This window comes from Diadema antillarum, unplaced genomic scaffold (genome assembly GCF_040938485.1).
Source record: "Diadema antillarum isolate AM-2024a unplaced genomic scaffold, OU_Dant_1.0 scf00000126, whole genome shotgun sequence".
Lineage (NCBI taxonomy): Eukaryota > Metazoa > Echinodermata > Echinoidea > Diadematoida > Diadematidae > Diadema > Diadema antillarum.
In genome coordinates this window covers 1,473,106-1,500,641 of record NW_027271015.1, presented here as the reverse complement: position 1 = coordinate 1,500,641, position 27,536 = coordinate 1,473,106, and the positions used below count along the sequence as shown (strand labels likewise).

General features: G+C 38.8%; 1 protein-coding gene across 1 annotated transcript; it reads left to right on the top strand.

Annotated features, from left to right (window-relative positions):
- The first annotated feature begins 8,400 nt into the window (after window positions 1–8,400).
- LOC139720323 (uncharacterized) lies at window positions 8,401–26,253 on the top strand. Its single transcript, XM_071631688.1, has 9 exons — window positions 8,401–8,506; window positions 11,113–11,267; window positions 18,187–18,292; window positions 20,606–20,777; window positions 21,132–21,320; window positions 22,072–22,313; window positions 23,943–24,161; window positions 24,637–24,835; window positions 26,085–26,253. The coding sequence occupies exons 2-9, from the start codon at window positions 11,142–11,144 to the stop codon at window positions 26,251–26,253; spliced, it is 1,422 nt and encodes a 473-aa protein (XP_071487789.1). The 5' UTR covers window positions 8,401–8,506; window positions 11,113–11,141.
- The last annotated feature ends 1,283 nt before the right edge of the window (window positions 26,254–27,536 follow it).

Sequence of the window (27,536 nt, the reverse complement as noted above, 5' to 3'; positions counted from 1 at the left end):
AGTGAGCAAACCAAAAGGAAAGGTATAAAAAAAAAAACAGGACCAGGGAGTGTTTCATAAAGCTGTTCTTAAGTTACGAACGACTTAAGAACTACTGGAACACGTTCTGATGTGCTATACTTATCAGAATTTCAATAAGTCAGCACAAGAAGTGATCACCAGTCGTTTTTAAGTCGTTGGTAACTTTAAGAACAGTTTTATGAAATACATCCAGTCATGCCAGTGATTATTCCTATACGCCCTGAGCAGTCTATGAAGCAGAATGATCCAAGAAGATCATGATCTGGTAGATGTTGCAAAATACATAATGTAAATACATCTAATAGACGAAGTGTACAATGTTCATTTAAAAGACATAAATACAAATTAATTATTATACATAATTATATCTGCCGATGGTTTATTTTTCACACCAAATTGTGTAATAGAACAAAGTATTTTTTGATTACCATGGTTTGTGGTCCCAAAATGACTGAATTTCCTTCTGAGAATTATCGCAGGAACTGTCATAAAAAACAAAATTGCTTGACAAGAAGCCGCGCTATTTTACATGACTTATGAAAATGCATTTATGAAAAGTTGATCTATAAATATAAAAAAGAATTAAACAAAAAAATGAAACGGTGATGTGCAAGGAATGGAGATAAGGTGGGTTTAAACGCTTACCTCCCTCTTAAGGACTGAAATATCAAGTAAATAAGTGAAATCAAATTTCCGATTCGCGTAGCGTATATAGGGTAGCACTGAACCGTTAGTGCTCAGTTATATCATTTTGGTTAATTATTGAGTTTACTAACTGAATAAGGGATTGATTATTTTCATGTTGTTATTGTTGTTGTTTGCCAATAACTTTTAAAACTCATAATTTCAGTATTATGTCTTGGTTTTATAATGGTGCAGAAATGACACCTTGCCGGAAATCAGGGAGAGCGTTCATTAAAGGAGGCCTGTGATGTCAAGGAGATTCATGAGCATGAGTACGGGTAGTTTAAGAGTGGAAGTTCCTGTGTGTGTGTGTGTGTGTGTGTGTGTGTGTGTGTTTCCTGTACATGTATGTATATACTGTATGTATATACTATAGGTGTTACAAAAACATTTCCCACTTTTGATGCTTAATAGCTCAAAAACTATATATCAGATAAAACTGTCATTGATAACGAGTAATAACTGAATAGTGTACAATTTAGTTGGAGGTGATTTGAATATGAAAACCTAGATCAGTTTCATCAAATCCATGATTAATTTCAAAGCTAGGTTCCAGATTTTCGTCAAATTTTAACATAGTAGATGTATGTATGTATGTATGTATATGTATGTATATTTCTGTGATATGAAATCGAACGAAATTCGAATAAAGAATTATCAAAAAAATATTGCGCATACTGTACATGTAAGCACAGATTGTAATTGCGACTGCAAGGAGGGAGATTGAAGCCATGCAGAGAACGTGACGTCGTGGTTCTTTTTAGTGCTTGACTAACTATATCTCCACCGTTTTAACAGTCTTTGTCATTGCTTTAAACGTTTGAAATAACAAAAAGGAATCGACTGCAACGTAAATAGAACAGAAAGTCATAGTAAAACATAAACAGCAATATGACGCTATTTGAATAGGACAGCAAATTGTGGCATAAAACAAACAGCACATTAATGTTCGAAACTCTATTACTCACGCCGACACACTCCGCTACCTCCTCTTTCTGCATCCGAAATCCCTGTCCCTTCCATTCACTCCACAGACGCCCGACACTGCACAACCAAACGCTACGTCTTCCCAACTCCGTAATCAAGGTAACAGATTTGTTCTGTTTTATTTCGTTCAAGCATTTTGATTTCGTTGCCTTACTTTGAATTACTTTATTTCGAATACCATTATGTCGTTGATGTGCGTGTTTATAACATGTCATGTTGTTGTTATAACGATTTTTCGCCCGTACGGCTTTGTCAAATCGATGGCAAGCTATATTTTTCCTTGATTAAACATCTTTTGACCATCTTGAAAATACTAGTAAAGCTTGCCATTGACGTGACAAAGCCCTTTGGCCAAAAAAAAAAAAAAAAAAATCGTTAATACAACGTTTTTCACGGAGTTTTCTTAATTACTACTGTTGTGAACCATTATAAACCAAAAAAGAGGAAAACTGACTAAAGTAAAAACAAAATAGTGAAACGTATTTTCTTTGCTCAAAGTTTTCACTATACAATAGGCTGAAAAGTGCCTAGTTAAATTGTGATTTCGCTGGACAGTCTGCTTCGGTAGAAGCCTCGTCTGTAATCAACTTGGACAGTTTCTTTATAAACAGTACAGCATAAGATATATTCATATAGCTCAGGTGCTGTCAGGCAAGCAAACAAAAGATACTTAGCAAGCATACGTGGCTATTTATCTAACGACTATAGGGTTGATATACTGACACTGGCCGTCATGCATGGGCTTAAGAGGCTTCACGTGGAGCCGGGAGAGTTTGATTCTACTGTATCACACAATGGGGGAGGGGTATTAACGGTAGCCTGCATGCAAGTTAAAAACTTTTTTTTTTCTTAATTCTGCTCTTAAGTTCAAAGTTGTTGGTTTCTTGGCCCTTTTATGAAGTAGTATTTCTCCCACGAGCACAGGTCGCACATTAGGTTTGTTTTGGCGAGAATGGTTGTGCTCACAATGTCATGACGTGAGTGAGTATAGGGTGTGTCTTCATCCTTCAGTCCCCACATTATGTTCTTGTTGAGCTCAATTTGGCGTCGTCTTTTCATTTGTGAGGCTTGATTTGTGTGTTGCGTATAATCTTGTTTTGAACGAGGTTGATGTGAGGACGATGTAAAATTTCTTGTTGCAGGAGGTCTCTATACCTTGGCTTCATAAATGATGTATAGGCCTAATTCTTGGTCGTGCATTTACCAAGGATCTTGCAATCCTTCTTTCTGAAGTTACAGAAGTCCTTTGCTTGGTTTGAACCAGTATCTTCTTGTAGGCCTTTGTTACAGTGTCCGTATTGCCCATGTTGCTAGTCGACAATTTGAGGTGTTCCGGTTGCGGGCCTCGTCAAGTTGGTGTTCTTTTGGGAAGTGTTATTCAACACTGGCTAAGAACTTTCTTCCGATATTCGTTCTGACATACTTGCTGTATGTATGGTTAAACCATATTTATGTTTCGTTTCCTTTGATGTTGACTTTTTTTCCTGCAGCAGTTGATGCCTTTGGATGTGTAGTCATGTCAGTCTGGGAGTATGTTCAGCCTCGCGAAGCGCTTTCTCCTATATAGGTGCTGCTGACGCATCTAGGCGAGAAAGCACTTTCTCGTTTGGTGCTGCTGAATAGATTTCTCCGCTACTGGAAATCTCTAATCAATAGGCGGGCTTGGATGGACTGTGGTATTTTCCTATAGTGAGACTGGTGAATGATTGGATTCTGTATGCACCAGGTGTGAATCTTCTGTTTTTTATTATGGATTTAATTCTTTCCTGGTGAGGTCGAATGTCTCATTAAGGAAGTCGACGATGGTGTCGTTGCTGGCTGTTTTATCTGGAGCTCAAAGTCTTTGATTTTTTTTTTCTCGCAGAGTCCCTTTCAGGTGATCCCAGCTGCTCTGCGGGATTTAAAGGGGAGGGCTAGTAACTGATCAGTGGGAATCAGTGGAAATGCTGGGAGATGATTGTTCCAATCCTTATGGGATTCATTCAAGAGTTCATTGTATATCTATTGTTGTGTGAAAATGATTTGCTTCAGAATGGTCTAATATTCAAGTAATGTGCAGTTTAATGCTTCCAGGTTAGCGTCCCTGGTCAGTGACGGAGCATTAATCTGCACATTACTTGAATATGAGACCGTTCTGAAGCAAATCATTTTCACACAACAATAGATATACAATGAACTCTTGAATGAATCCCATAAGGATTGGAACAATCATCTCCCAGCATTTCCACTGATTCCCACTGATCAGTTACTAGTCTTCCCCTTTAAGGACAATTGCCAAGTGAGCGCCTCGGTAGAGCCCAATGGTTTCTTTGAGGATCACGATGGGTTCATGACAATGCCCTTGACTGTCTACGGTCACTCTATCGTATCGTGTATACCGGGACTTCCAACAACCTTATACCGCTTAATGTATTAATGAAACCTTCGGGCAAAATGTTTTTCACGTCAATTAATGGATGCAGAATTCAATTATTTTCAAGCTGAACTGCTTCTGCATAATTCCTACACTAATTGGTGTCTACGAATTTATGATAACGCATTACACTGCAAATGAATTAATCGTCTTTGTAGTAATAATTGAACGGAAAACAAATCTTTCTGCAAAATACTGATTTATAAAAGGTCGCTCCAGCCTATAATGTACAAAATTGCTTGGTGTATTTGATAATGATATGTGACAAAATGAATAAAGTTGATTGGATAACTATAGCTATTCTAATAAATCAAATAGCTAACGTACTATATAATCAATAGAAAGTGTCTGGACACATATAAGTTTATTATGCAACGGTGCTTTTAAAGAATTCGCTGGACGCACTGCTCCTAATCTTTCTCTGCTATTCATATTTGAATGGTTAATGGTTATATAACGGTATCTATTTTTATAGAAAACCTGCCGAATGTAACAACATAAGCGCGACTCATCCGACAGCGTAGGCTTAAGCTTTCTTCATGCTACAATGGAAATTTCTATTTACACCAGATTATGATACCTCCGCAAGGCAGACAGAATTTGATATTAACGTTACGAAGTATTCACATTACTTTCAAGAAATAAAACCTTGATGCAGATAATAGGATTAAGGTTTATCGAGCCACGAAATTATGCGGAGGCCCCAGATGGTGCAAAACAGCGTGGAGTCGCATAGAGTATACATGCGTTTAAAAAGAGCCCTGCTAAATTAACAATTTATTAGTGCTTCTGTTACTGTAAATGAGTGATATCACAAAATCATTAACTTCTAATGGTCTAACTGTGTATCATATATTTTGACTTTTTTGATTTTTTTTTCTTTACTGTGCCAAGCCCTGCCCTCCTCATCAGGTTTTCTCTTACCTTTTGTAATGTCACGGAAGGCAAAAATTAGTATAATATCACACAACATTGTATGCACCTTGCCATAACTACATGTAATCTTACATTCCTAATACTTTTACTATTTGAAAAGCTGCCTGTGAGGTGACATTGTTCGAAAGCTCCTGATGGTATCGTATGGGGGCTTGGCACACTATACAGAAAAATGAAATATATATATATATATATTGGGTAAAATACATCACAGATCTGGCAGTTCATGATTTTTCAATGTCTAGACCCATGTTCAGCAGAAATCATATGTTAATTCAATCACCCTTTAAAAGTTCATTCATCCGTAAGTATTAATGACATTATCAAAATAGTATCCATGTTCTGCAGTTTCGCCTAGATGAGTCGTCTTTGAGCTTCCAACACGAGTGTAGATTCCTATCTGCACGTGCTGTTCTGTAATGCCAGTCGCCACTTATTGGTCAACATATTTGCCTCTTTATTGCAAGCTTAAGGAAGAAATCCACTCCAAAATTTAATTGATTTCATAAAAAAAGAGAAAAACATTCCTTGCAGAACAATGCAAAAATAACCATAATCGGATAAGAAATAAGGAAGTTATGACACTCTGAAATTGCTAATTCTTTTCGGAAAGCACTTTACCGGTCGTTATGAATATTCAAATCAGCAAGATGATGATGTCATGCCCTCACAATTTCCTATTCATTTCATATACAGAAATATAAAACAAATCTCATATTTCAGCTGTATAAATATAAAACTTGCCTTAAAGCCACCCAAAATAAAAAAGAACAAGTGTTATCTCTGATATAATATCTGGGTATGGAAATATGCTTATACAATACTCATTAGCTAAAAATGACATTTTTTTTCGAATTTCAATACCGTATATACATTAAAGAATGTGAGAGTGTAACTTCATCAACTCGCTCATGTTAATATTCATAAGGACTAGTCAAGAAATGTTTCCGAAAAAAAAAAATGTGAAATTTCAAAATGTCATATCTTCCTTGTTTCCTATCCGATTTTTGTCATTTTGGAACGTTCTATAGGGATTTTTTCTCTTTCTTTTGAAGTTTATTGGGGTGGATTTCCTCTTTAGTTGGACCATAATGGGACAATCCGATTCATTTTGAGTGTACCAACGCTCTTCAGTTAAAGCCAAGCAGCCTCCTGTCTGAGGACTTTCGTTGCTCCGGACGCTCACTCCTGCCACTCTATCATGTGCTTCTAAATTGACCCAGGTGGGTGGACGTTTGCCTATGCAGGGGAAAGCATGTATATGGTTAGTCTCGAAGCTTTCCTGGCTTCCTGCTGAAGAAGACGGTACAATGATCATATAGTCTTTCATCTTTGCCACAATTAGAGCATTGATCTCATCGGGCGTAGTAACTCTATATGTCAACAGAGTTTTAGCTAAAACCAATGCACTGTGAACATCATCTTTATCAGCTTTCCGTGAAAATATACAAGTTCAAATGTGGGTCAAGAATTAATAAACTTTTTCGTAAAAACTGAATGGTTGTCTATATACCTGACCTGACTTAGCCTCTTACTGAGTGCTCTATCATGTAGCCCACCGATCGATGTTTGCAAATACACTAAAATCGTGTAATTTCTTCCCCTATTATGGGCATCCACGACTATGTTACAAATCTGAATTTACATTTTAGGTGTCGTATACATTGTAACTTGGCGGTATGACAACCAGTGGTATATAGAACTGGTTTCATATGGATTGAACTCAAGAGCCCTGATGCCGCCATATTATATTATAGTAGGCCTAATCAATCAAGGCAAGTTTTAATGAACGTAACCTCGTCGCTGCAGGTAATACACCCTGCGAAATGTATCTATAGCAATGTCGCCCAAAGTTGACTTTGATATAGAAAGAGAGGGAGAGGAAAAAAGAAGAAGAATAGAATGGCTGGAATGTGCTTACTACCAGACAAAATAAGACAGTAACCACATGTCGAAGTTTCTCATATTATACTCTGAGGAAACACTGACATTTATCTCAACCACATAATGCAAATTAAAAGAGGCTAAGTTAAGATGCACTAGCAATCTTTCCACAGCTCTCTGTTTGGACTGTTTAAACATTGTTGAATATACGTGTAGTTATATACTTTCTCTCTCTCTCTCTCTCTTTTTTTGATGTCTCATTTTAGATGAATTCTACCATTCTGTTTGATCGACTTTACTGTACTCCTTTAAGTCTAGACCTTTGAAGCCATTGCATTCCAACGTAAGATTTTCTAGCCGAATATTAACCTCAACTCCATGACATTTTTTAGAGCCCCTCATCATTCTTAACTTTTTGTTGCGCTTAAAAGTCCCTGTATGACGCTGCTTTAGCATGGACTCGAAGCCAAGCCGATGAGATCATAGCAAAATCTGCGATTGCGATAATTGTAATGCTGAGCCTGTGAAACGCACGCACCACACTTCATTGAAAAAAAAAAGTTTCCAAGCTTCCACCTTCCTGCTTAGACCAATAAACCACTGTCCAATTCGCCCAAGCTCGGCCGTCAGTGACAAGACGAAGGTGCACGGGTCTTGACGGCGCTCTTTCGATTGATTCTAATTTTTGCTACCCATTCCTGGTACCAATGGGTAAATCAAAGGCGCAAGTCAAGAAATGGTCAAGAAATTTAGACTGATCTCCAAATGTCATCTTTTTGGGTCTTGGTAGTTGCTACAGGGGATCGACTATTCTCATAAACGACCACAGAATTCAAAGCTGGTTGTAATTTCTGTGGTAACGAAATTCTTTTCCTTCTTCTGCTTAAACCAAAGCAGTCCACACGGAGACCCTTTGACAAAGGTTACCTTCATCTGCAAATTTTGCTCCATTCAGTTCCCACAGCCGTCTTCATGTAGCGGAGAGTTGACATCATGTTCCGCTTGGTCGGTATATTATTATAGGGCGCCGAGAGTAAGTTGATCAATCTCTTGACATCTGCAAGGGCTCTTATCGTGTAAACTGTGATACGATATGCTGGAAGATATCACCCTTGGGATGGATTACTTGTATGAACACCCACTTTCACTGGTAGGATTTCACCCTGCAACTGCGAAGTTCAATTGTAATACCCAAAGAGTAGCGCTATAGCTTCTATTACTCTTAAAGTACCTTCTACCAAGTTCCATCCGTGAAATCAGCATTCGTGAAGTACGCGCACATGCGCACACACACATACACCGATACTTCCAACACACATTCGGTGCTGTAACGGGTGAACAAGGTGTATGTCGGAGTGCAGGTGACAGCATTGTGTTGGTCAAAGGTGGCGTCTTTCCCAATGCAGTCCTCAATACACGGGCATAATCTGTCTTTAGCTGTCGCCAGGATCATGCGACTCTCAACGAAGCTCTCATTCGGATTATGGCAACTACCATGAAAGTCATCCACATTATGTGACATGTTTTTATCAGAATCTCGCTCTCCTGTTGGTAGTGTTTGCGCGCAAGCGTAAGTAATAGGTAAGTCAGAACTTCGTAATTTATTCGGTCACCAATATAGCCTCTTATCCTCGAGGTATATAATGTATGTGAGACATGTAAATCTATAGATTGATATTAGCTTATTAGGATGTGATTGTCACAATGCAGTCACTACTTCATGAATATTATTGAGTTAAGTTTCCGATGATTAATCATAAGTAACAGGGGCCACGGAACGCCCCCCCCCCCCCATTTTGGGAGTGGGTGCGTGGGGGAGGGCTGTAAGCCCCCCTCCCCCTTAGACAGGTGGAATCTAAAGACGGAACCTTTGGAAAGCCCTCTGTGTTATTATTTCTTTTATCCGATTTTCCCCGTTCTTGTTTTTTTTTCTTAAAAAATTGCACCCCTGGTTCCGCGGCCCCTGTGTAAGAATGTAAGTCCCAAGGACAAACCTCAAACAGACTAAGGTCTTTGAAGTTTTTACTTACAAAAAATAAATGGATAGCACATAGTCTAGACTAGTACGAATGAATATAGAGTCTTACTTTTAGGAAAGCGGATAGTACAATAATGACTGATACTGTACTATAAGAGTTGGCTTATTTTCACCGCTCAACTTAGTTGCTTTCACATTCGGATTCCCCCAAACTAATTGCCGTTTTTCATAGCTGACTATACGTAATCTGCAAGAATTATTTTGATAAGTACCCCCCCCCCCCCGTACTAAAATTGAACCTAAAAGCAATCATGAGTCCCAATGGTTGTCTTAGGGTTGGGGTAATATTGTGTGCTTTGAATTCTATTATTCAAATCTAAGTAATCCAAGACCTGAGAAACAAGGGTAGCGCATGTTATTTCTAGGGACTCTTGCCCCTATCATAGACCTTAGCTTTAGTGATAACGTGTTGAGGTTGAGGTTAGGGTTTACTGTATTCTGTGAGTTTGTGGTGCATGCGGAACTCTCTGTGTGTAAGGTGATACTGGTAACGACATGATTTTCCCAATACGGTGAGCATTCCTCCTCCGCACACCATATGGCACAGGCGGCAGCATACACACAGTTCCGTTAGTATAGACACCAATCCCAGTCTCTACAGCGGGAAGTATACATTGCAAGTTTACCATGCACACGGTGGAAATTATTCAGCAAAATCCTTATATCACAAAAACAGTTCATTAGTCGAAAAGAAGTACTCTGGACTGGTATACTAACAGTATTCAGTATTCAGTACTCATGGACATTTTTCCTCCAGGAGAACCCAGTATTAAAACGAAAGTTTGCATTCACCTGCTCCGACAAAGTTGTCATTCAAACACAATACCTGGAATTCAGGTCGAATGCTTGAGCTGTTGCCATGTCGGGAAACATTTTTCAATCCTCGTGCATTGTCGTCAGGAGCAACTTGACCTTTACTGGAGGTATGCAACAAAAAAAAATGATAAAAATGTGTTTACGTGTAAACCGGTCTTTTGCGATGGATATTCGTTTTGATTCTCAATGTAATACATGTACAACGTTTGGAAAAAACAAACACAATGATATTTTCGTAAGTTCCACGATGTCTCCGTCTTTGGGAAGGAAAGAAACGTCGGGTGTAAAGAAAGGAATGGTAGAGGAGCGTAAAAAATCTGATACAGTTTGATTACGAGAGCTTATTATCTCGAATGCATCATTGTTTCCCCGTTAGATCTTGTAATCCTTGGTTGCACTATTCACTTTATAACCAGTTTTTACCTATAGAGTGAGCAACGCAGACGGTCCGGTATTTCTGACTTGCCGGGTATTTATTTGTGGAACCCTTATCTGTATCTTCAAACGGACGACAGTAATATTGTTTTGTTTTTGTTTGTATCTTTTTTCGTAAACTCTCGTGACAAGAATACACAAGACCTCGCATTTTCCATTCGTCACGCGTAGTTGTTTTGAATATCGGCTTAACTTTTCCGGTGGCTTGGCACATCCAGAGTGATGAATAGGACCAATCACTTAATTCATACCTTCGTTTAATCTATGTCAGATTATGTCAACAATATGTTAATATTTCAAATCACCTTGATACCTGGTCAATAGATAAAGCAAAACATTTACACATAATTGGTATAGAGCATCGTATAGTGTAGGTCACATGGTGACCTGCTCTATTCGAGTAGCCTAACATGCCACCTACTAACGTCTAGGCATAAGGTGCGACCTGCACACACAGTCACACTAACACACACACACACACACACACACTCACACTGACACAGACGAAGACACAGACACAGACACACACACACACACACACACACACACACATATCGATTATAGCGTTTGAGTGGAAGGACATGAAAAAAAAGCGATTAAAAAGAATGTTCATAACCACTGAATGTAGAATGGAGATGTTTTGAGCCACGCCCATGAGATGCAATGTATCGCACACGCCTTATCTTTTCTTAAAAAGTGGTGACCCGACGTCTACTTCTGGTGGCCCAGGGCCACCATTAAAACCACTTGTGCATGTGTATTATTATAACTGTATTTACACGTGGATGTATATAATTTGTATAAAATATAATGAGTTTGATACACTCATGGATATTTGTATCTCTGTTTGCATCACGTGCGAGTTTAAAATCTGAACTTACTAACTTTCACTTCACAGATTTCATAGTTCAAGCACATCTCCGGGTCATGGCGACCGCTGCAGAGCCCGTCCCGGGCTATCCTCTGATCGAGCGAAAGAAGTCGTACGGCGCGCAGGCCCTCGCGGACCAAGCCTCGGCTTCGCACATAGAGAAAACGACCACGCATTCGGCAGTAAGTTGGCATATCTATGCTTTGATGAAAATGACAGGTACAATAGTACTCCACAAACTAAGATGTGAATTTATCCAATACTACACTGTAAAAAATGCGACATGCGACATGTTTATGAACTAAACACAGTGTTAAAAATATAAACACTTTGTTTAACATCTAAACACCCGGTGTGTATAGCACGTTTAAAGTATTGAGAGTTAAAGTGTTTAGCTTGGAGTGTTTAGTTGGAGTGTTTATTCTGGTCACGCTATGTTAATCTCAATATGTCCATATATATATATGTAAAAGTGTTGGAAATGGTGTGTAAATTGCAATTTCTAGTTTCCTTTTATCACGAGAAAGTGGAAACTGTTACGACATCAAAATGCACTATGAAATAATTCATGTTTTAGGCCTTTCATGGAAATGCCTAATCAATAAGGAAAAAGGATAACCTAAAAATATGTAACACAACTGTAATAAATTTATATTTTGGTTTCGCATGTACAGTCCTATATTTTAACTGCTAGAAAAAAAAATGGGAATTGCCTTTGATTTCGTTCATGGTTTAGGGCATTACCCAAATGTTTGTTGGTTAGGCCTAAACACTTCTACTGTCAGGGTAAACAGACGCGTTTACATTTAGAACGCCTCGTAAACACGTTCTAAACACCGCACATGTTTAGCATAAACACTGTGATACTCGTACTCTACAAGTAGTCAGCAGCGCATGGGACATGACGGCCGCGGCCACAACGCACGCAGTGGTGCTCTGTGCGTGCGCTTCTAGCACACACTCGTGCTATGCATATTATGACCATAATCAATGCACAATTGGCGGGAAAGAAGATGTGCGCGTACGTACCTGTACGGATGGATCTGTCTGATTGGCTGGCTGGTGCTGCCCTAGCTAGCACAGCGTGATGTGCGTAGGCTTACAGTACGTGCGCATTCGTTGCTTGGCACACTACACTTGTACACTGTACTTACGACTCGATCGACTGCACTGACTGTTACTGCATAAAGCTAAAGGCCAAGGAGCGGATCTAGCTAAGATGGCGTCGAAGCAATAAAGTTCTAGCCTGGCCGGCCTGCATGAAAGTGGTAAGTCTGCTAAGTCTGCTAAGTCGGTGAATAACAAGATTTATTGCAAAATTGCCCTCGTTTAATGTACAACTGTAGTAGGCGTAGAAATAGGCTACGCCCTTAAAGATTTTGCTCGTTTGTTTTAGTTTTCTATTTCTAAATCTAACGGTTAACGTTTATAGAACGGGGAACGCTCTAACTGTAACGTGTTAGTGTTGTTAACGTTACAATAGGCCTACACTCTACAGATTACCAGTACCGTAGTTATGGGTAAACTAGGCCTAGCGGGTAAACTCACTGTATCTTTTACGACGTTATGAAGTATCTATCATGTGAATGACGATGGTTTAGTGACTATATTATGAGTGAAATTCAGTTGTATTCCCTGTAAATTCTTCATAACTCAACAGGTGGTGAAAATTGAATGTAAAGCCCGTAAGAATAGGATGTCTTGGAAAGGGATGCCGATGACACCAAAGTGGGTGACGATGATGTCCTGACGACTGTATAAATTCTGCAAGACATTACCTCTGCTGGCAGAGAACGAGGCATGCTGCAGTCAGCAGAGTAAATCAACTGGGGAGGTCTAGTACATCATTGTATACTACCCATGTGGAAAGTGGAAATCAAGTAAGTACTCAGAATTGCAGAGCCAAATCAATGAATATTATGTACTTGAAGGGCATGTGAATGATTTTCTATAAAATGCAGATTTTAGATGCTTTAAGTTCTTCTGTTTGTTTGTCTGTTTGTTTGTTTTGTTTTGTGATTGTTTTGTTTTGTTTTGTTTGTTTGTTTTTTTTTTGGGGGGGGGGGGGACCTACTCCCGACTCCCGAATCAATTCCATTACCTAAAATAAATATGGAAAATTGATTTATTGCAAATATTGTTGAAAGTGTAAATTACAGGTGTGAAAATCTTCACCCAAGAGACAAAGATACAGTAATGGTCGTAACTCTGCTTGATAATGATGATGAATAAGAAAGAAGCAACAACAACAAAAAAGACTTGAACTATGTCCAGAAAATTCAGCAAAGTAAGTAAAAACTGACGCAAGACACTAAGTGCTAATGTGACGAAGGGATTCTGTCATTCCTTTAAATTTGAACTTGCTTTATGGATTCAGTCAACTTCTTTGCTACCCATTCATTTTCAGAATCTATGGGAGCAGTTAAGTCCATTGTATTGCAAAGCCAACTGATTTGTTTTCCTTGTGTAATCATTTCTTTTTACCAGCACCAGTACGTCATGGAAGAATTGATCAGGGATCACGCCAAACCTGTCTGGATTAGAATGAAAGATGCATGCGCTTTACTATACACCCCGTCTAAAAGTGCAAACATCTGAGGATTACAAGGACATCGCAAGATATACTGATACATGTATACAGTATATCTATAGGCCTACATGCCATATGAAGGAAATGAACCATGGATAACAATTTTGAATATTAATAATCTTTTTCCCGCTAGCCATGTGATGTCTCACATCGTCATGATGGACTACAGACCTATTAGGAGGCATCCCACCTGTTAGAGCAACCTTTCTATTGTTTTTTTTTCTTCACTGACAGTGTGCATGTAAACCTGTATACTAGCATAAAGTAAATCATATGGGGGATGATAGGGTTTTGTATGCGATAGGGCTTCAGTTCTCCGTGTGTGTGTATGCGTGTGTGTATTACATAATGACGAACCTCTAAAGAAATGTGAAGGTAGGGGGCCTATATAATTCGAAGAGGAATTCAATGCTTATTTGATGAAAATTGGTTTTGAAATGGCAGGGATATCCAAAACAAAGCATTTCTATTGTCCTCTGTGCTTACGATAATGGTCACCTGCATTCTCATTGCTCATAGATATGTGTAATTGTCTTTTTTTAACAGCTGGTACGTAAAATTGTAATTTTATCTAATATGTAAAGACACTTGCTCGAAATCGTTTTGCACTATATTAAGAAAAACAGTTTTATTCACTTCATTTTATTCATCAACCAATGTCCTTGTAATTCACTGTTAAGATATTACTCAAGAACTTTGTTCGATTGGCTTTCTGTTATATTCTTGTGCAAAAAGGAATATAGAAATCAAAACAAATCAAATCAAAATATCTGCCATTTCATTTTTTTCCCCTCAGGTGCTTCCTAATACAATCAGCAGATATTGGACGCAAATAAGAGGCCAGTAGTTGTATTTGTTCGGAATTCTTTGCAATTTTCTTGTAGACCTGATAGGAAATGCAGTATTCGGTAGTTAATATTTTCTTTCTAAGATATTCTTGAAATCGGTCACATGGAGAGAGGTATTAGAAATGTAGTACAACATGTATGGAGAATAGGGAGGAGTCTTGCAACTGACTGACAAATTGACAAGGGAGGAGTCTTGCTGATAACATTGCGTGTTCATGACAGCCTTGCATACCCTCCCGCCTCCAGTTGCAATGCATTATTTTTTCTTTGTTCATATCCTCCTGTATTTACCAAAAATTCTGCTGTGTCGAGATTGAAAGTAGCCCTCCATACCATGATTATGTGGAGTATGATGAGACTGATTAGACTCTAATAGACTATTCATGTATACCCATTGAGTTTGACTTCTTTCTCCAAGGTTCTAGCAAGGTACAGTTGTAGAATTTTTTTTCTCACTCACCCTTTGAAATCCACTATAAACATTCTAATATTTCTCTCAAAATAGCAAAAGTGAAAAATCCATACAGTACTGTTAGCCTACATGTACTTTTAGTGATCGTCGCAGTGAAAAGAACAATATCATGTATGTATTTAAGTTCCATTATTGGTACTGATCAGGGAGTGCAGATGTTCACCACAGGCTAAATACAGTGAAAACATTTTTTTTTTTTTTTTTTTTTTTTTTTGGGGGGGGGGGGGTCTCTTTATGATGGAGTGCATCATCTATACTCCCTGATCAGTACCAATACGACCATAGTGTTGTGCATGGTATAATTTGCCGTGAGCCTAATCTGGTTCGGGTACCCAAAGTACTTTGCCAATAATTGATGCAATCTTGAATTTGTTCACAGACTGCAGTTATGTTCCTAGAGGTGTTACATAATATATGTCAAGCTTCCGAAGCGTTGAGTTGCAATTCACAATCAACAAGTTTATTAGTTTGTTTTACAATACTAAGAATTAGTGCTGAATACAGTGGAAAGACGGCAATTCTTGAAAGTAGGCCAAGAATTACATGTAACTGAAAAGTAATTGTTAAATGCAATATTGTTTTTTCTCCAAAATGAGTTGTGTGCCATTTCCTGCATATACAAACTTTACTGTCTGTATAGGAGAGAATTTCATTTACGTCTTCCTGTACAGGCCAGTGACTCCCAGGTATCTTGCATTTAACTCAGTATGGTGTCGTATAGCAAAACATGGCAATATCTAAAGGGGATATCCAGTGAAAATACAAGTTAGTCTGATAAGAAAGAGTAAAATATTAAGAGTTCATTGGTAAAATTTTGATCGAAATCGGATGTAAAATAAGGAAGTTATGACATTTTGAAGTTTCGCTAATTTTTGAGGAAACAGTTCTTGAATGGTTAATTATGAATATGCAAATGGCAACGGGGGCATGTCATTCCCCACTTACTTAATTTAAAGTTTTTCATCCAAACGCAATTATTCCCGAGGCTCAAGTCCTGATATATCTAACTGATCACTTTCTGAAGTTATTCAACCAGCAATACCATAATCTTTCACATTTCATTAACATAAACATTGAATTTCATCATTTTTTTTTGTGCACGATCAATGGAAAATTGTGAGGTTATGACATGGTCAACTCACTCATTTGCATATTCATATCCACTTTTAACTGCTTTGCAGAAATTAGCAAAACTTCAAAATTTTATAACTTCCTTATTTTTCATCCGATTTCATTCAAATTTTTACTGTTAAACTTGTAAGATTTTACTCTTTTTTATCAGACTATCTTATTTATTGGACTCGATTTCCCCTTTAAAGGATTTTAACTTATTATTTATCAGATATTGCCCAAGCTTTGACTGATGTTTTGATAACTTACATTCAGAGAAGTGCCTTTGACTCTTGTAGCCAAAATGTTTGTGAAAGCTAACCCAGGTCTTCCCTGGTATTATGCGTTGTAAGTGTGCTGATGATTTGGTACATCACTGGGTAAATTCTATATAATGTTATGCGTTTATCTCATTCCATGCAAAAGTGGAAACAATCCACTTTACATTAATAATTACATGGGAATTAACATGCATGATGAGTAATGTCTCATTTAAACACGTAGAAATTAGCATGTATGAAAGTATGATGTGTAATCATGTCTCATATAAACACGTGGAAATTACCATGTATGATGTGTAAACATGTCTCATATAAACACTCAGCATGTATAAGGTGTAAACATGTCTCATATAAACACTGAGAAATTGCGATGTTTAATATGTAAACATGTCACATGTTCAGTGTATGCAATTTTGTGATCGATCTAAAAATCAGACATGTGTTCTGAGAATAAACACTCAAATGGCAAATAAACATGTCGCAGTGTTTTTAATCTGTCACAGCGAATAAACATGTCGCAGTGTTTACATCGTAAACAGTGCGTCATGTTTATTTTTTGGTTCAGTGTTTAGATCTTAAACATTGTGGGTGATTATGTGACTGTGCGGTGTTTAGTATTTAAACACTGTGAGTGATTATGGTGTAAACGTTTGGTGTTTAGGCTATAAACAGAGCAGGTGTTTAGTTTTTAAACATCAGAACCGTTTAAAACATAAACATGTGTGTGTGATAAACACCTAGGGTGTGCAGAAAATAAACACAGCATGTGTTTAGTTCCTAAACATGTTTAATATATAAACGCGTCGCAGTGTTTTTAAACTGTCACAGAAAAGTGTTTAGTTAGGTGTTTAGAAACTAAACAAATTTTTTACAGTGTACGTGTTTCTTTTGTTTACCACCTAGACCGAGTGATTTCATCCACCTGCTACTCTCCCCCCCCCCCCCCCCCCCCGCTCCCACGAAATTGTTTCAACATTAGATTCCAAATAATCATGTTTCAGTAGCTGCTATATGGCGGCCAATCCCCAGTCAAAATGGTTGACAGGAACAACTTCCGAATGCTTGACCAAAGAATATGCTACAGACCAACATCTTATCTGCCCTAACCCTATGACAGCAGACAAATCCCCGCGCATAAATATGATTGCGAAGTATTCAGTTTATTTTCTGAGAAATTTATTTTATGCAAAGTATTGATATTACGCAGATTAAGGCGCAAATATTCAAATGTGAATGACACTCCTCAAATACAACAACAACAACATCTTGTCACATAATATCATATGCCCAGTACATCGGATCACACACACACGAAAAAATACCTGTTGCTATGTACGAGTAAACCTCAGGTTTGTATGCGCGTGAGATTTTTATACAGAAGTGAGTATATTAGGTCTATATCTCAATACAATTAGGACAGAAAGAGTCCATGCTTATAAAATACACATCCTGTTATCTTCCTTCCTAACTTTCATTTTCATTTTTACACGAATTCTAACTTTACGGACGTAAGGTGGAGCGAGCGTCAAGCAGACATCGGGTACCTCGGGCAATTGCCCGATAACATGATGACATGATAACATGATGTAATCGGTATCACCGATTCTTTATGCCGTTATTGTATTAAGATATGCTGCGAAGTTGCCATTCAGATACGAAATTTGAATGCTATGCTGTTCAGTAAGCCAGTGTACAGGGGCATTTGAACTTCAAATTCAAATTTGCATGAAAGCTGTGAGACTGTTTTTATTATTGTGAAGTTTACTCTTTTGTTTGATGTTTCGATTTTTTGCCTTTCAGCATTTCAGTCATGACGGGTTATCAATCATGACCGCTACGTCACTAATAAGCGGAAAGGTTGTCGGTCTAGGGATCCAGATTTTACCGGGAGCTGTAGCGCGAACAGGTATTACACCAAAATTGTTTTAGATAAGGTATACATTCAAGTGAAATGACTCTTCGTGTTTTTAAACTGATTAAAGAAACAGAGTATGTAAATTAGACGAGAACAGAAATAACGTAAAGACCCCCCCCCCCCCCAACTAAAAAATGTGAAGTTACAGACTTGATTTTTATGAAACGAGATATCGGTCGTAACCACGTTACTCTGCAAAATGGATGGATGAGGCGAAGAAAGTCATCAACGCACAAAATCTGCCATTGGTTTGCATTTTTTCTTGGTAACGGAGCAACTAAGTGAACTAAGTGTGTGTGTATGAGTGTAACTGAGTGTGTTTCACTTTTTCTGCAATTGAACACTTCCTCTCACAAGCATCTGCTTCTATGTAGAATCCCACCGCACACATTATTCATGCATCATGAATGTAACGTATACTTGATATTGATTTCCGTTTATTTTGTGTCATGTAAATGTTATCATCGTCTTAATATTCTGAACTTATAATTTATGTCTGTCTTTACATTGTCATGGATGTATGTTGCAAATACAGCACCGTATAACTTGTGTAGAAACTTAATTAATGAAATGAAATGAAATAAAATAAAAATGAAACGACAACAATTTGCTCCTTTAAAATGATCCTCGCTAATTCATCAAAATTCTTTACAGTAACTGAACAATCTATTCTCTTCTCTTAAACACAAAACAAAAGAAAGCAAGGGAAATTATAGTGAAGAGTTCTGTGTAGGTACTGTGAGACAAGAACTTCATCACCTCATCTGATTTCATAGAACAAAATCGTCATCAATACCACTGTTTCGTAATAACCCATGAAACTTGAAAATCCCAATGATTTCTCATTTTACTTTCGACTGGAAATTAGGTGGAAATTCTACCCTTCTGATGTTGGTTTCATTCATGTATCAAAATCAGCTTGAACATAAGGACTCGTGTGCCTCTTCCTTTTCGAACACGGGGTGCCTATGGAATGTGTAGTTCCATCGACATCTCCTCACCCTCCCACAAGAAAACGAGATGTTGTCAGCTACAGATTCTTTACATTTTTTTTTCTAATACAAGAAAGGCAAAAGTGATTTCATTTTCACTTTCGTGTATAATTTTGTTCTGTCGCAGACAGCGCTCAAAAGTGTCATTAATCTACACCCGTGTAGAGTCTATCGCATCATTAAGTATCAGCTAACCACTCGAATGATGATTGTAATTTTAACAACCATCTGTTTAAAGCTGTAGACAATTACGTTCCCATGGTGATACATAAGTTGCAGGTTGGTTCGCTGAGGGAAGTGCGGGCGGTTCACTGCTCTGTCCTGTTATAGTCGTTTTTATTCTAATCAATAATTAGCCTCTAGTGAGCCACCCTCCTGGTATACGTGGCCAGGTCAGTCTTATTAATCTGTAGATATTATTCAGACAATACTTATACTTGTGCTGTCTCTAAATATTGCGTCATAGTAGAGCGAACACAGTGCACATTACTTCTACGGTACACGTGTGTAATCAAAACGTCCCACTGAACATCAAAGCATTTCCAGTTACAAAACTTTTGATTTATATCAGTAATGTTGTATAACACTCAATAATCTGTTGTACTATACGATAATTTAAATAATGATGAAAATTAATGTTAGTCAGCATTGTTTCCATCTTGAAATGATATCAAGTAGGATTCTTCGAAATCTTTGGATCTAGACGTCAATCTGGATCATCGCCAATGACTGCAATGTTCCTTTTCCCATTTCTGCATATTGATTCAGTCAACTTTTTTTTTTCGTGAAGTTGCTTAAAGACAATCAAACAAACAAACCAACGCGGACAACACATTGTCATAAACTCCTATATGCGGCGTGAGATGATGAGAGTTAATTTATTGGCATCAAGAAAATATATAACTTCAACAAATCTAGTATAGAAACCTATAGTGAGACATTAAAATTAGATTCGCAATGTGTGGCCAGCAGATTAAACCCTATCAATGAGTCTTTACAGACATCTTTGACCTTATTCAGTTGTAAAAAACTACTAGTATACTTGACCTTGATAGTGCTCTCCCAAATGCCGATAATATGCATTATTAGTTTAAATTTACTGAACTTACTGAACTTACTGAACTTAATAAAGCGCCGCACATCCATCTTGGCAGTGTATACCAGAGTAGATTATAGTTCGGCAAGGGTGAGAGAGCTAGTCGCCCTCAGTAACCCGGAAATGAAAATAGTATACAATGATTGTGATCATGCACGTAATCATCACTCAGAAGTGCTCTCTTGGTCACTTCTTTTCTATCTCACCCGCGAGCAGGAGCGTGGGGCTTCACCATCGCTATCGCAGCTCTCCTCCTCTCTGCCTTCTCCGGGACCATCCTATCTCGGAGCTGGATCCTCCTCAGACAAAGATACTCCAAATATCGCACTGAGATCAACCGATACCCCTACCCGACCCTCGCCTACGAGGCATACGGTCCCTGGGGACGGTAAGTCGTCACCGTTACATCGTGCACCATATAAACGTGAAATTGCACATGGTGTATGAATCATACTACATTGTTATGTTAGCATCGTGATCGATGAGGTACAGGTAATAGAAATAAAGGCATGTCCTCTTTGTCTGAAACGAATTGCTTTGTCGCGTAAAAGACTCTTGAAAACAAAGAAAGAAAGAAGGAAGGATATCCATATTAATGGCAACGTGCATAATCGTTATGAAGTACTCGGAATGTCATATTATATAGCGTTTTCCAGTAACGTGCATGGACGAAAAATGGTAAAGCCCAACAAAGAGTTATGATCGTGTGTGTCGCATTGCAATCTGTTCCTCACACATGCAGTCGGGTGGCGTCGATTCTGCTCTACCTGTACGGCATTGCTATCTGCACCACTGGACTGCTCATCCTCGCGGACAATCTCCACATCTTACTCGAGTCGCTGGGCATTACTTTGACAACGTGCATCTATCTACCAATCATCTCTGTCTTTGTCTGCCCTCTGCTGTGGATGGGGACCCCGAAAGATTTCTGGTGAGTCTCATGAACCAACGCTTGTAATATAACAGCACAGCCGTGTTTCATAATGAAAGTACATGGATGGGACGATGGACAGTACGGTTTCAGGCTGCTCCTGGCTTCGGTAGTATTGCAACGACGTCATGTTTTATGTTGAAAAGTGACGGCAACTACATGCATCACAAAGCCTGGTCACAAAAACCATAGTATGACATTGACTCACTTTAACTTTAGTGACAATATCGCCTCTGCAGGGATCGTCTGTTTTGTTCTTGCATAGCATGTCGTTTTCATGGCAACAAATTCGAAACAAAACTGTACGATTTTAAATCGTTGAACCATGATATCGTGCAGCAGTCGCTCAGGATAGAATTTTGTATGCTATGCAGTGTCAGACGACGGACAGACGGAAAATAGTAATGACACGAGATTTTGTGATAAGTTCCAGATGTTCTCATAGTTTTGTTACTATCATAATGATAAATGATAAAAAAGATGACCCTTGCTGATGACAATGTATAGAACGCTGTAATCTCAGGATTTGGTGCTCTTTCAAAAAGGTCACAAGTCCCTCGATTATCCCGGGACTTCTATCCCCACTAGTCTAAATCCCCCAGATAAAAAGTTCCACATGTTCCCTGCCCCGCTATTCGTCGTCTATTATAATATGCATTTGTGGTCATTGAATAATCAACCGGTAGTTTGTATGAAAGGGATCAGCTGAAGCTTGAAGAACATTCTGATCATTATGCTTACACCTCATCAGGTTTGTGGGATATTTTGCGATTGCTACGGCTACCGCGGCGTCGATCTTCCTCTTCGTGGGGGCAAGTCTCGATCACGACAAGTACAAGATCCATCATGACATGGAAGTGAACGTGGTCGCTTTCTTCTCTGCTGTTGGCGACATCGTGTTCGCCTACGCGGGGCAGTCCGTCTATCCGACCGTACAGCACGACATGAAGAGTCCTGAGGACTTCACCAAGAGTGTCTTATGGGGTTACGGAGGTGAGTAATGGTCTCGACAGTGAAGACACTCAGGAAGAAGTCAAGGGACCTTTGGGACCATGATCAATGCAGAGATTGAGCTACGGCCTTGATTTGATTAATGCTGCTACAATTGTATTTCAAGAAATACGAATCATTAGCATTAACCGCAAAGTTTTTCTTCTTGGATGCCAGGTGGCCTCCTTGTTAAAGATAAAGTGGGCCTACTATACGTGTTAAGTCTGGCGTCACACCGACCCGAAATTGGCACAGGATGGCCATTTTATACGGATATGGAATTTTCAGTTCGCGCCAAGTCAGCACCGAAAATACTTAAAAGCTGGTCAATATCTATAGCAAAAAGCACGACCTTTTGTAACGAGCCTGAGAAACTCCGCCGGCAGTTTTAGGATGGCTTTAAGATGTTCTAACGAATAACCCGATGTTTTTACGATCAGAGCCGAAGTCCCGAAATCGGCACAGGATGGCCATAGGGATATGGAATTTTCGGTTCGCGCCAAGTTAGCACCGAAAATACTTAAAAGCTGGTCAATAACTATAGCAAAAAGCACGACCTTTTGTAACGAGCCTGAGAAACTCCGCCGGCAGTGTTATGATGGCTTTAAGATGTCCTAACGAATGACCCGATGTTTTTACGATCAGAGCCGAAGTGGAACATTTCCTTCTTGCAGGCGTCACACTCTCGCGAAGTCGAGCAAAGATGGACAGATTTTAAAGGAAATTTCCAAATTTGGCTCTGATCGTCGATTAACATCGAAATAATTCATGAGGGGATCGTAAGGCCATCGCATGACTTACCGCCGGCGGGGTTCCTCGGGCTGCTAACAAGAGATAGTACTTGATTTGGTTTTGATCGGCTTTAACCAACTAACTTTGCGCGAAATTGAAAATTCTATATTCGTATGGCCATCTTGTGTCACTATTGGGACATTGTGTGTGTTCATCTTCGCTCAACTCCAGGGCCCCGTTGCAAGAAAGTTGCAATTAATTGCAAATAATTGCTAATTTTGAAACAACCATTCTGATTGGCTCAGGGTCTGCCCTATCAAGAAGACATGCATGCAACAATGATTTTGATTGGCCAGTGACAATCAGTTGCAAGTTGCGTTTAAACGCAAAGTTTCTAGCAACGGGGTCCAGGGATAGTGTGACGCCTCCATTATCATTGTTGTACGTGAACAACAGTGCTTCAACACTATTAAGTAAGTCGTGTAAAATTAACTATTAAAGCGCGGTACGTGCCTCCGCTGCGGATCCTGACACCAATATGCTGTGTTCCACGTAGAACCTTCTGGATCTCTGCAACAATTCTGTCTGGTTAACTACTCAACTATTTGAGCAGGAATTACTCATCGTGTGTCTTTAAGACACGGTTCCCGATATTAGAGTTCAATCTTAAAATGTTATTTATCAGATTGATATAAATTCTGCAAGTATTATGTATCGTGTTCTGGAAATTGATTCCTTCGGGATATCTTCTTCCCATAATGATACAAAGAAGAAACACCAGCTTTGCAGGGAGGAGGATATTAAATTGTATTATAAACCTTGAAAGTTGCTCTGAATATGAGAATTATAGAAAACACTAATTTATCGTCTTTTCTGTCCCGTTTTCTGTGGTACTGGCAGTGATGGCGCTACTCTACTTTCCCACCACAATAGCATGTGTCGTCATTTATGGGGAAGCTTTCAAGGAGAAGAATTTGGACAATATCCTAGACTTGGTGACGTCCAATTTCATCCGGATTCCCTTCATTATCCTCATGATGATATACACAATACCCGTCATCATCATTACCTCCAATCCCTTTTTTCAAGATGCGGAGGATTTCTTCAATATACCATATGGTGAGGAAAAGTGCAAGAGATTTGATAAGTTCTCATAATGACATAGTTTGTATGTGCATTTGTGTGTGTGTGTGTGTGGGTTTGGGGATCATACACCGCAAGCTCTCTACTTAAAGTGACTTTGTTTTCAGTACTTGGAAATCGTAGAATTGTTTTTAGAACATGGTTGCATTTCTTGTCCTGGGATTTTGACATGTTAAATTCGAAATTAAATGTTATTGAAAAAGTTCAAATCAAGGCTTCTTGCGGTTCACAGTGATAAACATGAAACAATGTACAATTTGATGTAGAAATTATGTGTTACATTGATTGTTGATGTGTATTTTATCTATACTTGTATTTAAAAAAAAATGATGTACTGAGTCCAAACAACAGAATGAATATTCGGAACCTGGAATATAAATTGTGTAGCATTAAGGCATGCTTTCTAGAGGCAGTAAGTCTGGTTTCAACGTATTCTGTTCTGTTCCCGCAGAATTCACGTGGAAGCGGCCACTCCTGCGGTCTATCTACGTGCTCCTCCTGCTCTTTATTGCCTCAACTTTCCCGCACTTCACGACATTTCTTCCTCTGGTGGGCGGGCCACTTGTCGCTGTCGTTAACTTCATCTTGCCAAGCGTGATATACTCCAAGCTGGTCCGGATGGAACCAATGACCGTACCTCCAGATAGCATGTAAGTTGCCCTATGAAGACCTCATAGTATTAAGACGGGTTTCTGGACACTAAGAGTGACAACGGATATGTCAAGAGCTGCTCAGAAACCTTTTTTCCGGAGCAAAGCCAATATCCGACGATGACGATGAATTTGGTAGGAGAAAATCGCGTCAGAAAATTTGAATGAGATTAACAAACAGCTTGGCAGCTATACAAAGTAAAGTGTCCCTCCCGTTCCTGTTCTTTTGTTTTATTATATTTTCATGGCGTTCATTCGAAACCCAATAGCTTCAGCTGAAATGAACAGAAAAGTATGATCGTTGCAACATACCACGTGAACAACTATTATGGATTCATTAATTATTTGTGCAGGACAGAAAATTCGGGGAAATGAACGGCGTTTTCAGTTGGGCTCTGTTAAACATAAAACAAACACACACATGCTTGAACGAATAAACTGTAAGGATCCTTTTTTTTTTTGTTTAAAATTCTCGCTAGTAATCTGAATTTACACTTTAAATGAAAATACATACATGCCAGGATATCGAAATTTTGTTTACATCAATTACATCTTTTTCTTTAAAGATAAGACTGCATGCTTCAACGAATAGTTGTTCCGTCCGATATTCACTTTGACATGAATAAGTGTGCAGCTATCAGGCAGACGACCCAGTGACCCAGTCGATTCTTGTGGGGTCATCGAATGTTATTTGGACTTGTAAATTAAGTTATTGTGTGTCTGTCTTTATCAAGCAAGTACAGCAAAATAACTCATTTGATATGGCAGCAAATGACAGTAAATAAAAGACTCTTAGTGCCTTGATCAGGGCTCAGATGTTTGGTCCTTCATCTCTCTGTAAGCATCCTTTACACATCAGATAAAATATGTATAGGGAATCCCAGGACCTTAGCGTATCAAGCATGTAAATCATAGTTCATACTATAACCACTTCAGAAGTAAAATGTACTGATTTCGCATGGAAAGCTGAATATGATTGTATTTTCGCTGAGCGCGAAATGATCTGGTCTGGATGGGTGCACTCTTGCATTTCAAGAGTCGGCTTGACCTCCGTATTGGGCAAATTCGTATACTCTGATAATTCGTGTGACGGAGAGCGTGAGACTTTGACAGGGATACACAAACACATAGCCACTCCAATTTAAAAAAGGATGGCGTTGTTTTGACAGGAGATTGTTTAAAATCCAAAAGGACCAACACCAATACATAACCTTGTAAAGAAATCCATTGTTTCTGCATCTCTCTACAGAATTCCCATCTGCCTTACCAACACCGTCCACGTTGTCATCGTGATCGTTGCTCTGCTGGCTGCTCTCATGTCGTCGGGCACAGCGATCTACAGCTTCGTCAACGGCAGCGGTGTCGTCGACCTACCTTGCTACGTTTTCACCAGGAAAAACCAGACGGTCGGCGGTTAGGTTTCTATCTATTACAAAACCATGCGCTGCTGTTTGTTTTGCATGTCATTGTCACCGCGAAAGAAAAAAGAAAGAAAGACTGGGTTATCAGACTGATCATTATAACGTCCTGGTGCATAACGTTGTATTACAATCAGCCCAGAAACGGGATGTATATTTGCAATGCAGAACTCAACTTTGGCATAGCCATAGACATCTGGAAGAAGTCAATACTTACTGAATGTAATACGGACACTCTGGGATATAGATTCCTACGAGACCAGTGAGTTGTCCGGTGGACAGCCGGTGGACAGCGTGTCAAAATTCAAGCTCTGACATCGTCTAGTCTAGACGAGGGACCCTAAGAGCAGCGGGGGTGATACATCTTGGTCAGCCACATTATTGGGCATTTATCGGATTTTAAAAAAGAGCCAAAATGTGTGTTTTGCACCCATTTTCAGTCAGTGGTCAAAATGACACAATGACGATGACCATAGAAAAGGTCTGAAGGACTGGAACATGAATTTAAAAGTTTCTATGTATGGTGAGAACCTTGATACAAGCCACTGTCGGCTATGTTTAGGGATTCATACGCTGCATATATCATTGAACCCTCTCTTATATATATAAAATATCAGTGGACAACGAAAGATACGATTTACGTAATTTCATGATATACATTTGTGTTTGTTTATTTATTGTGTATTTTTGTATCCCTTCTCCCGGAACGTGCAATACTTATCGAAGTTCCTCCCAATTTTCAAGGACATCCCATCCCCGAACAGCCCACTGTATGCAGTGTCATGTTCAGAGATGGGATAGACTATTTCACTGGTCCGGAAGGAGGTGACAGGATAATAGCTTGCTATTTTTCTTTTTATATATCATTTAAGATTCATGAACTAAATGTATGAGGTCGTGAGGTGCGGGAGGCGGTGAGACGCTAGTAACTACTATATAGTTGAAGACTAGGGGACTTTCGGGTTGTTGTTGTTTTTTATTATTATCCTTTTTTAAGGTTCATGAGCTTACTTTCTATAATGTCGTGAGATACCATTGCATTTTATTGTATTCATGTTGTATATCACTTTTTATTTTTTACGTGCAACAACGTGTTATTCTGTAATTCAACAGAGAATATAAAAATAATGTATATTTTCTTCACAGGAAAGTATTGTATCATTAATTATGATGGCTTTCCGTTGGATCATTTCGTTCGTATACAAGACACATGTTCAACTAAAAGTGCGGGACATTTCAAACCAAGTTAGATATCTTATCTATGATTTTAGAGTTTGAGTCAT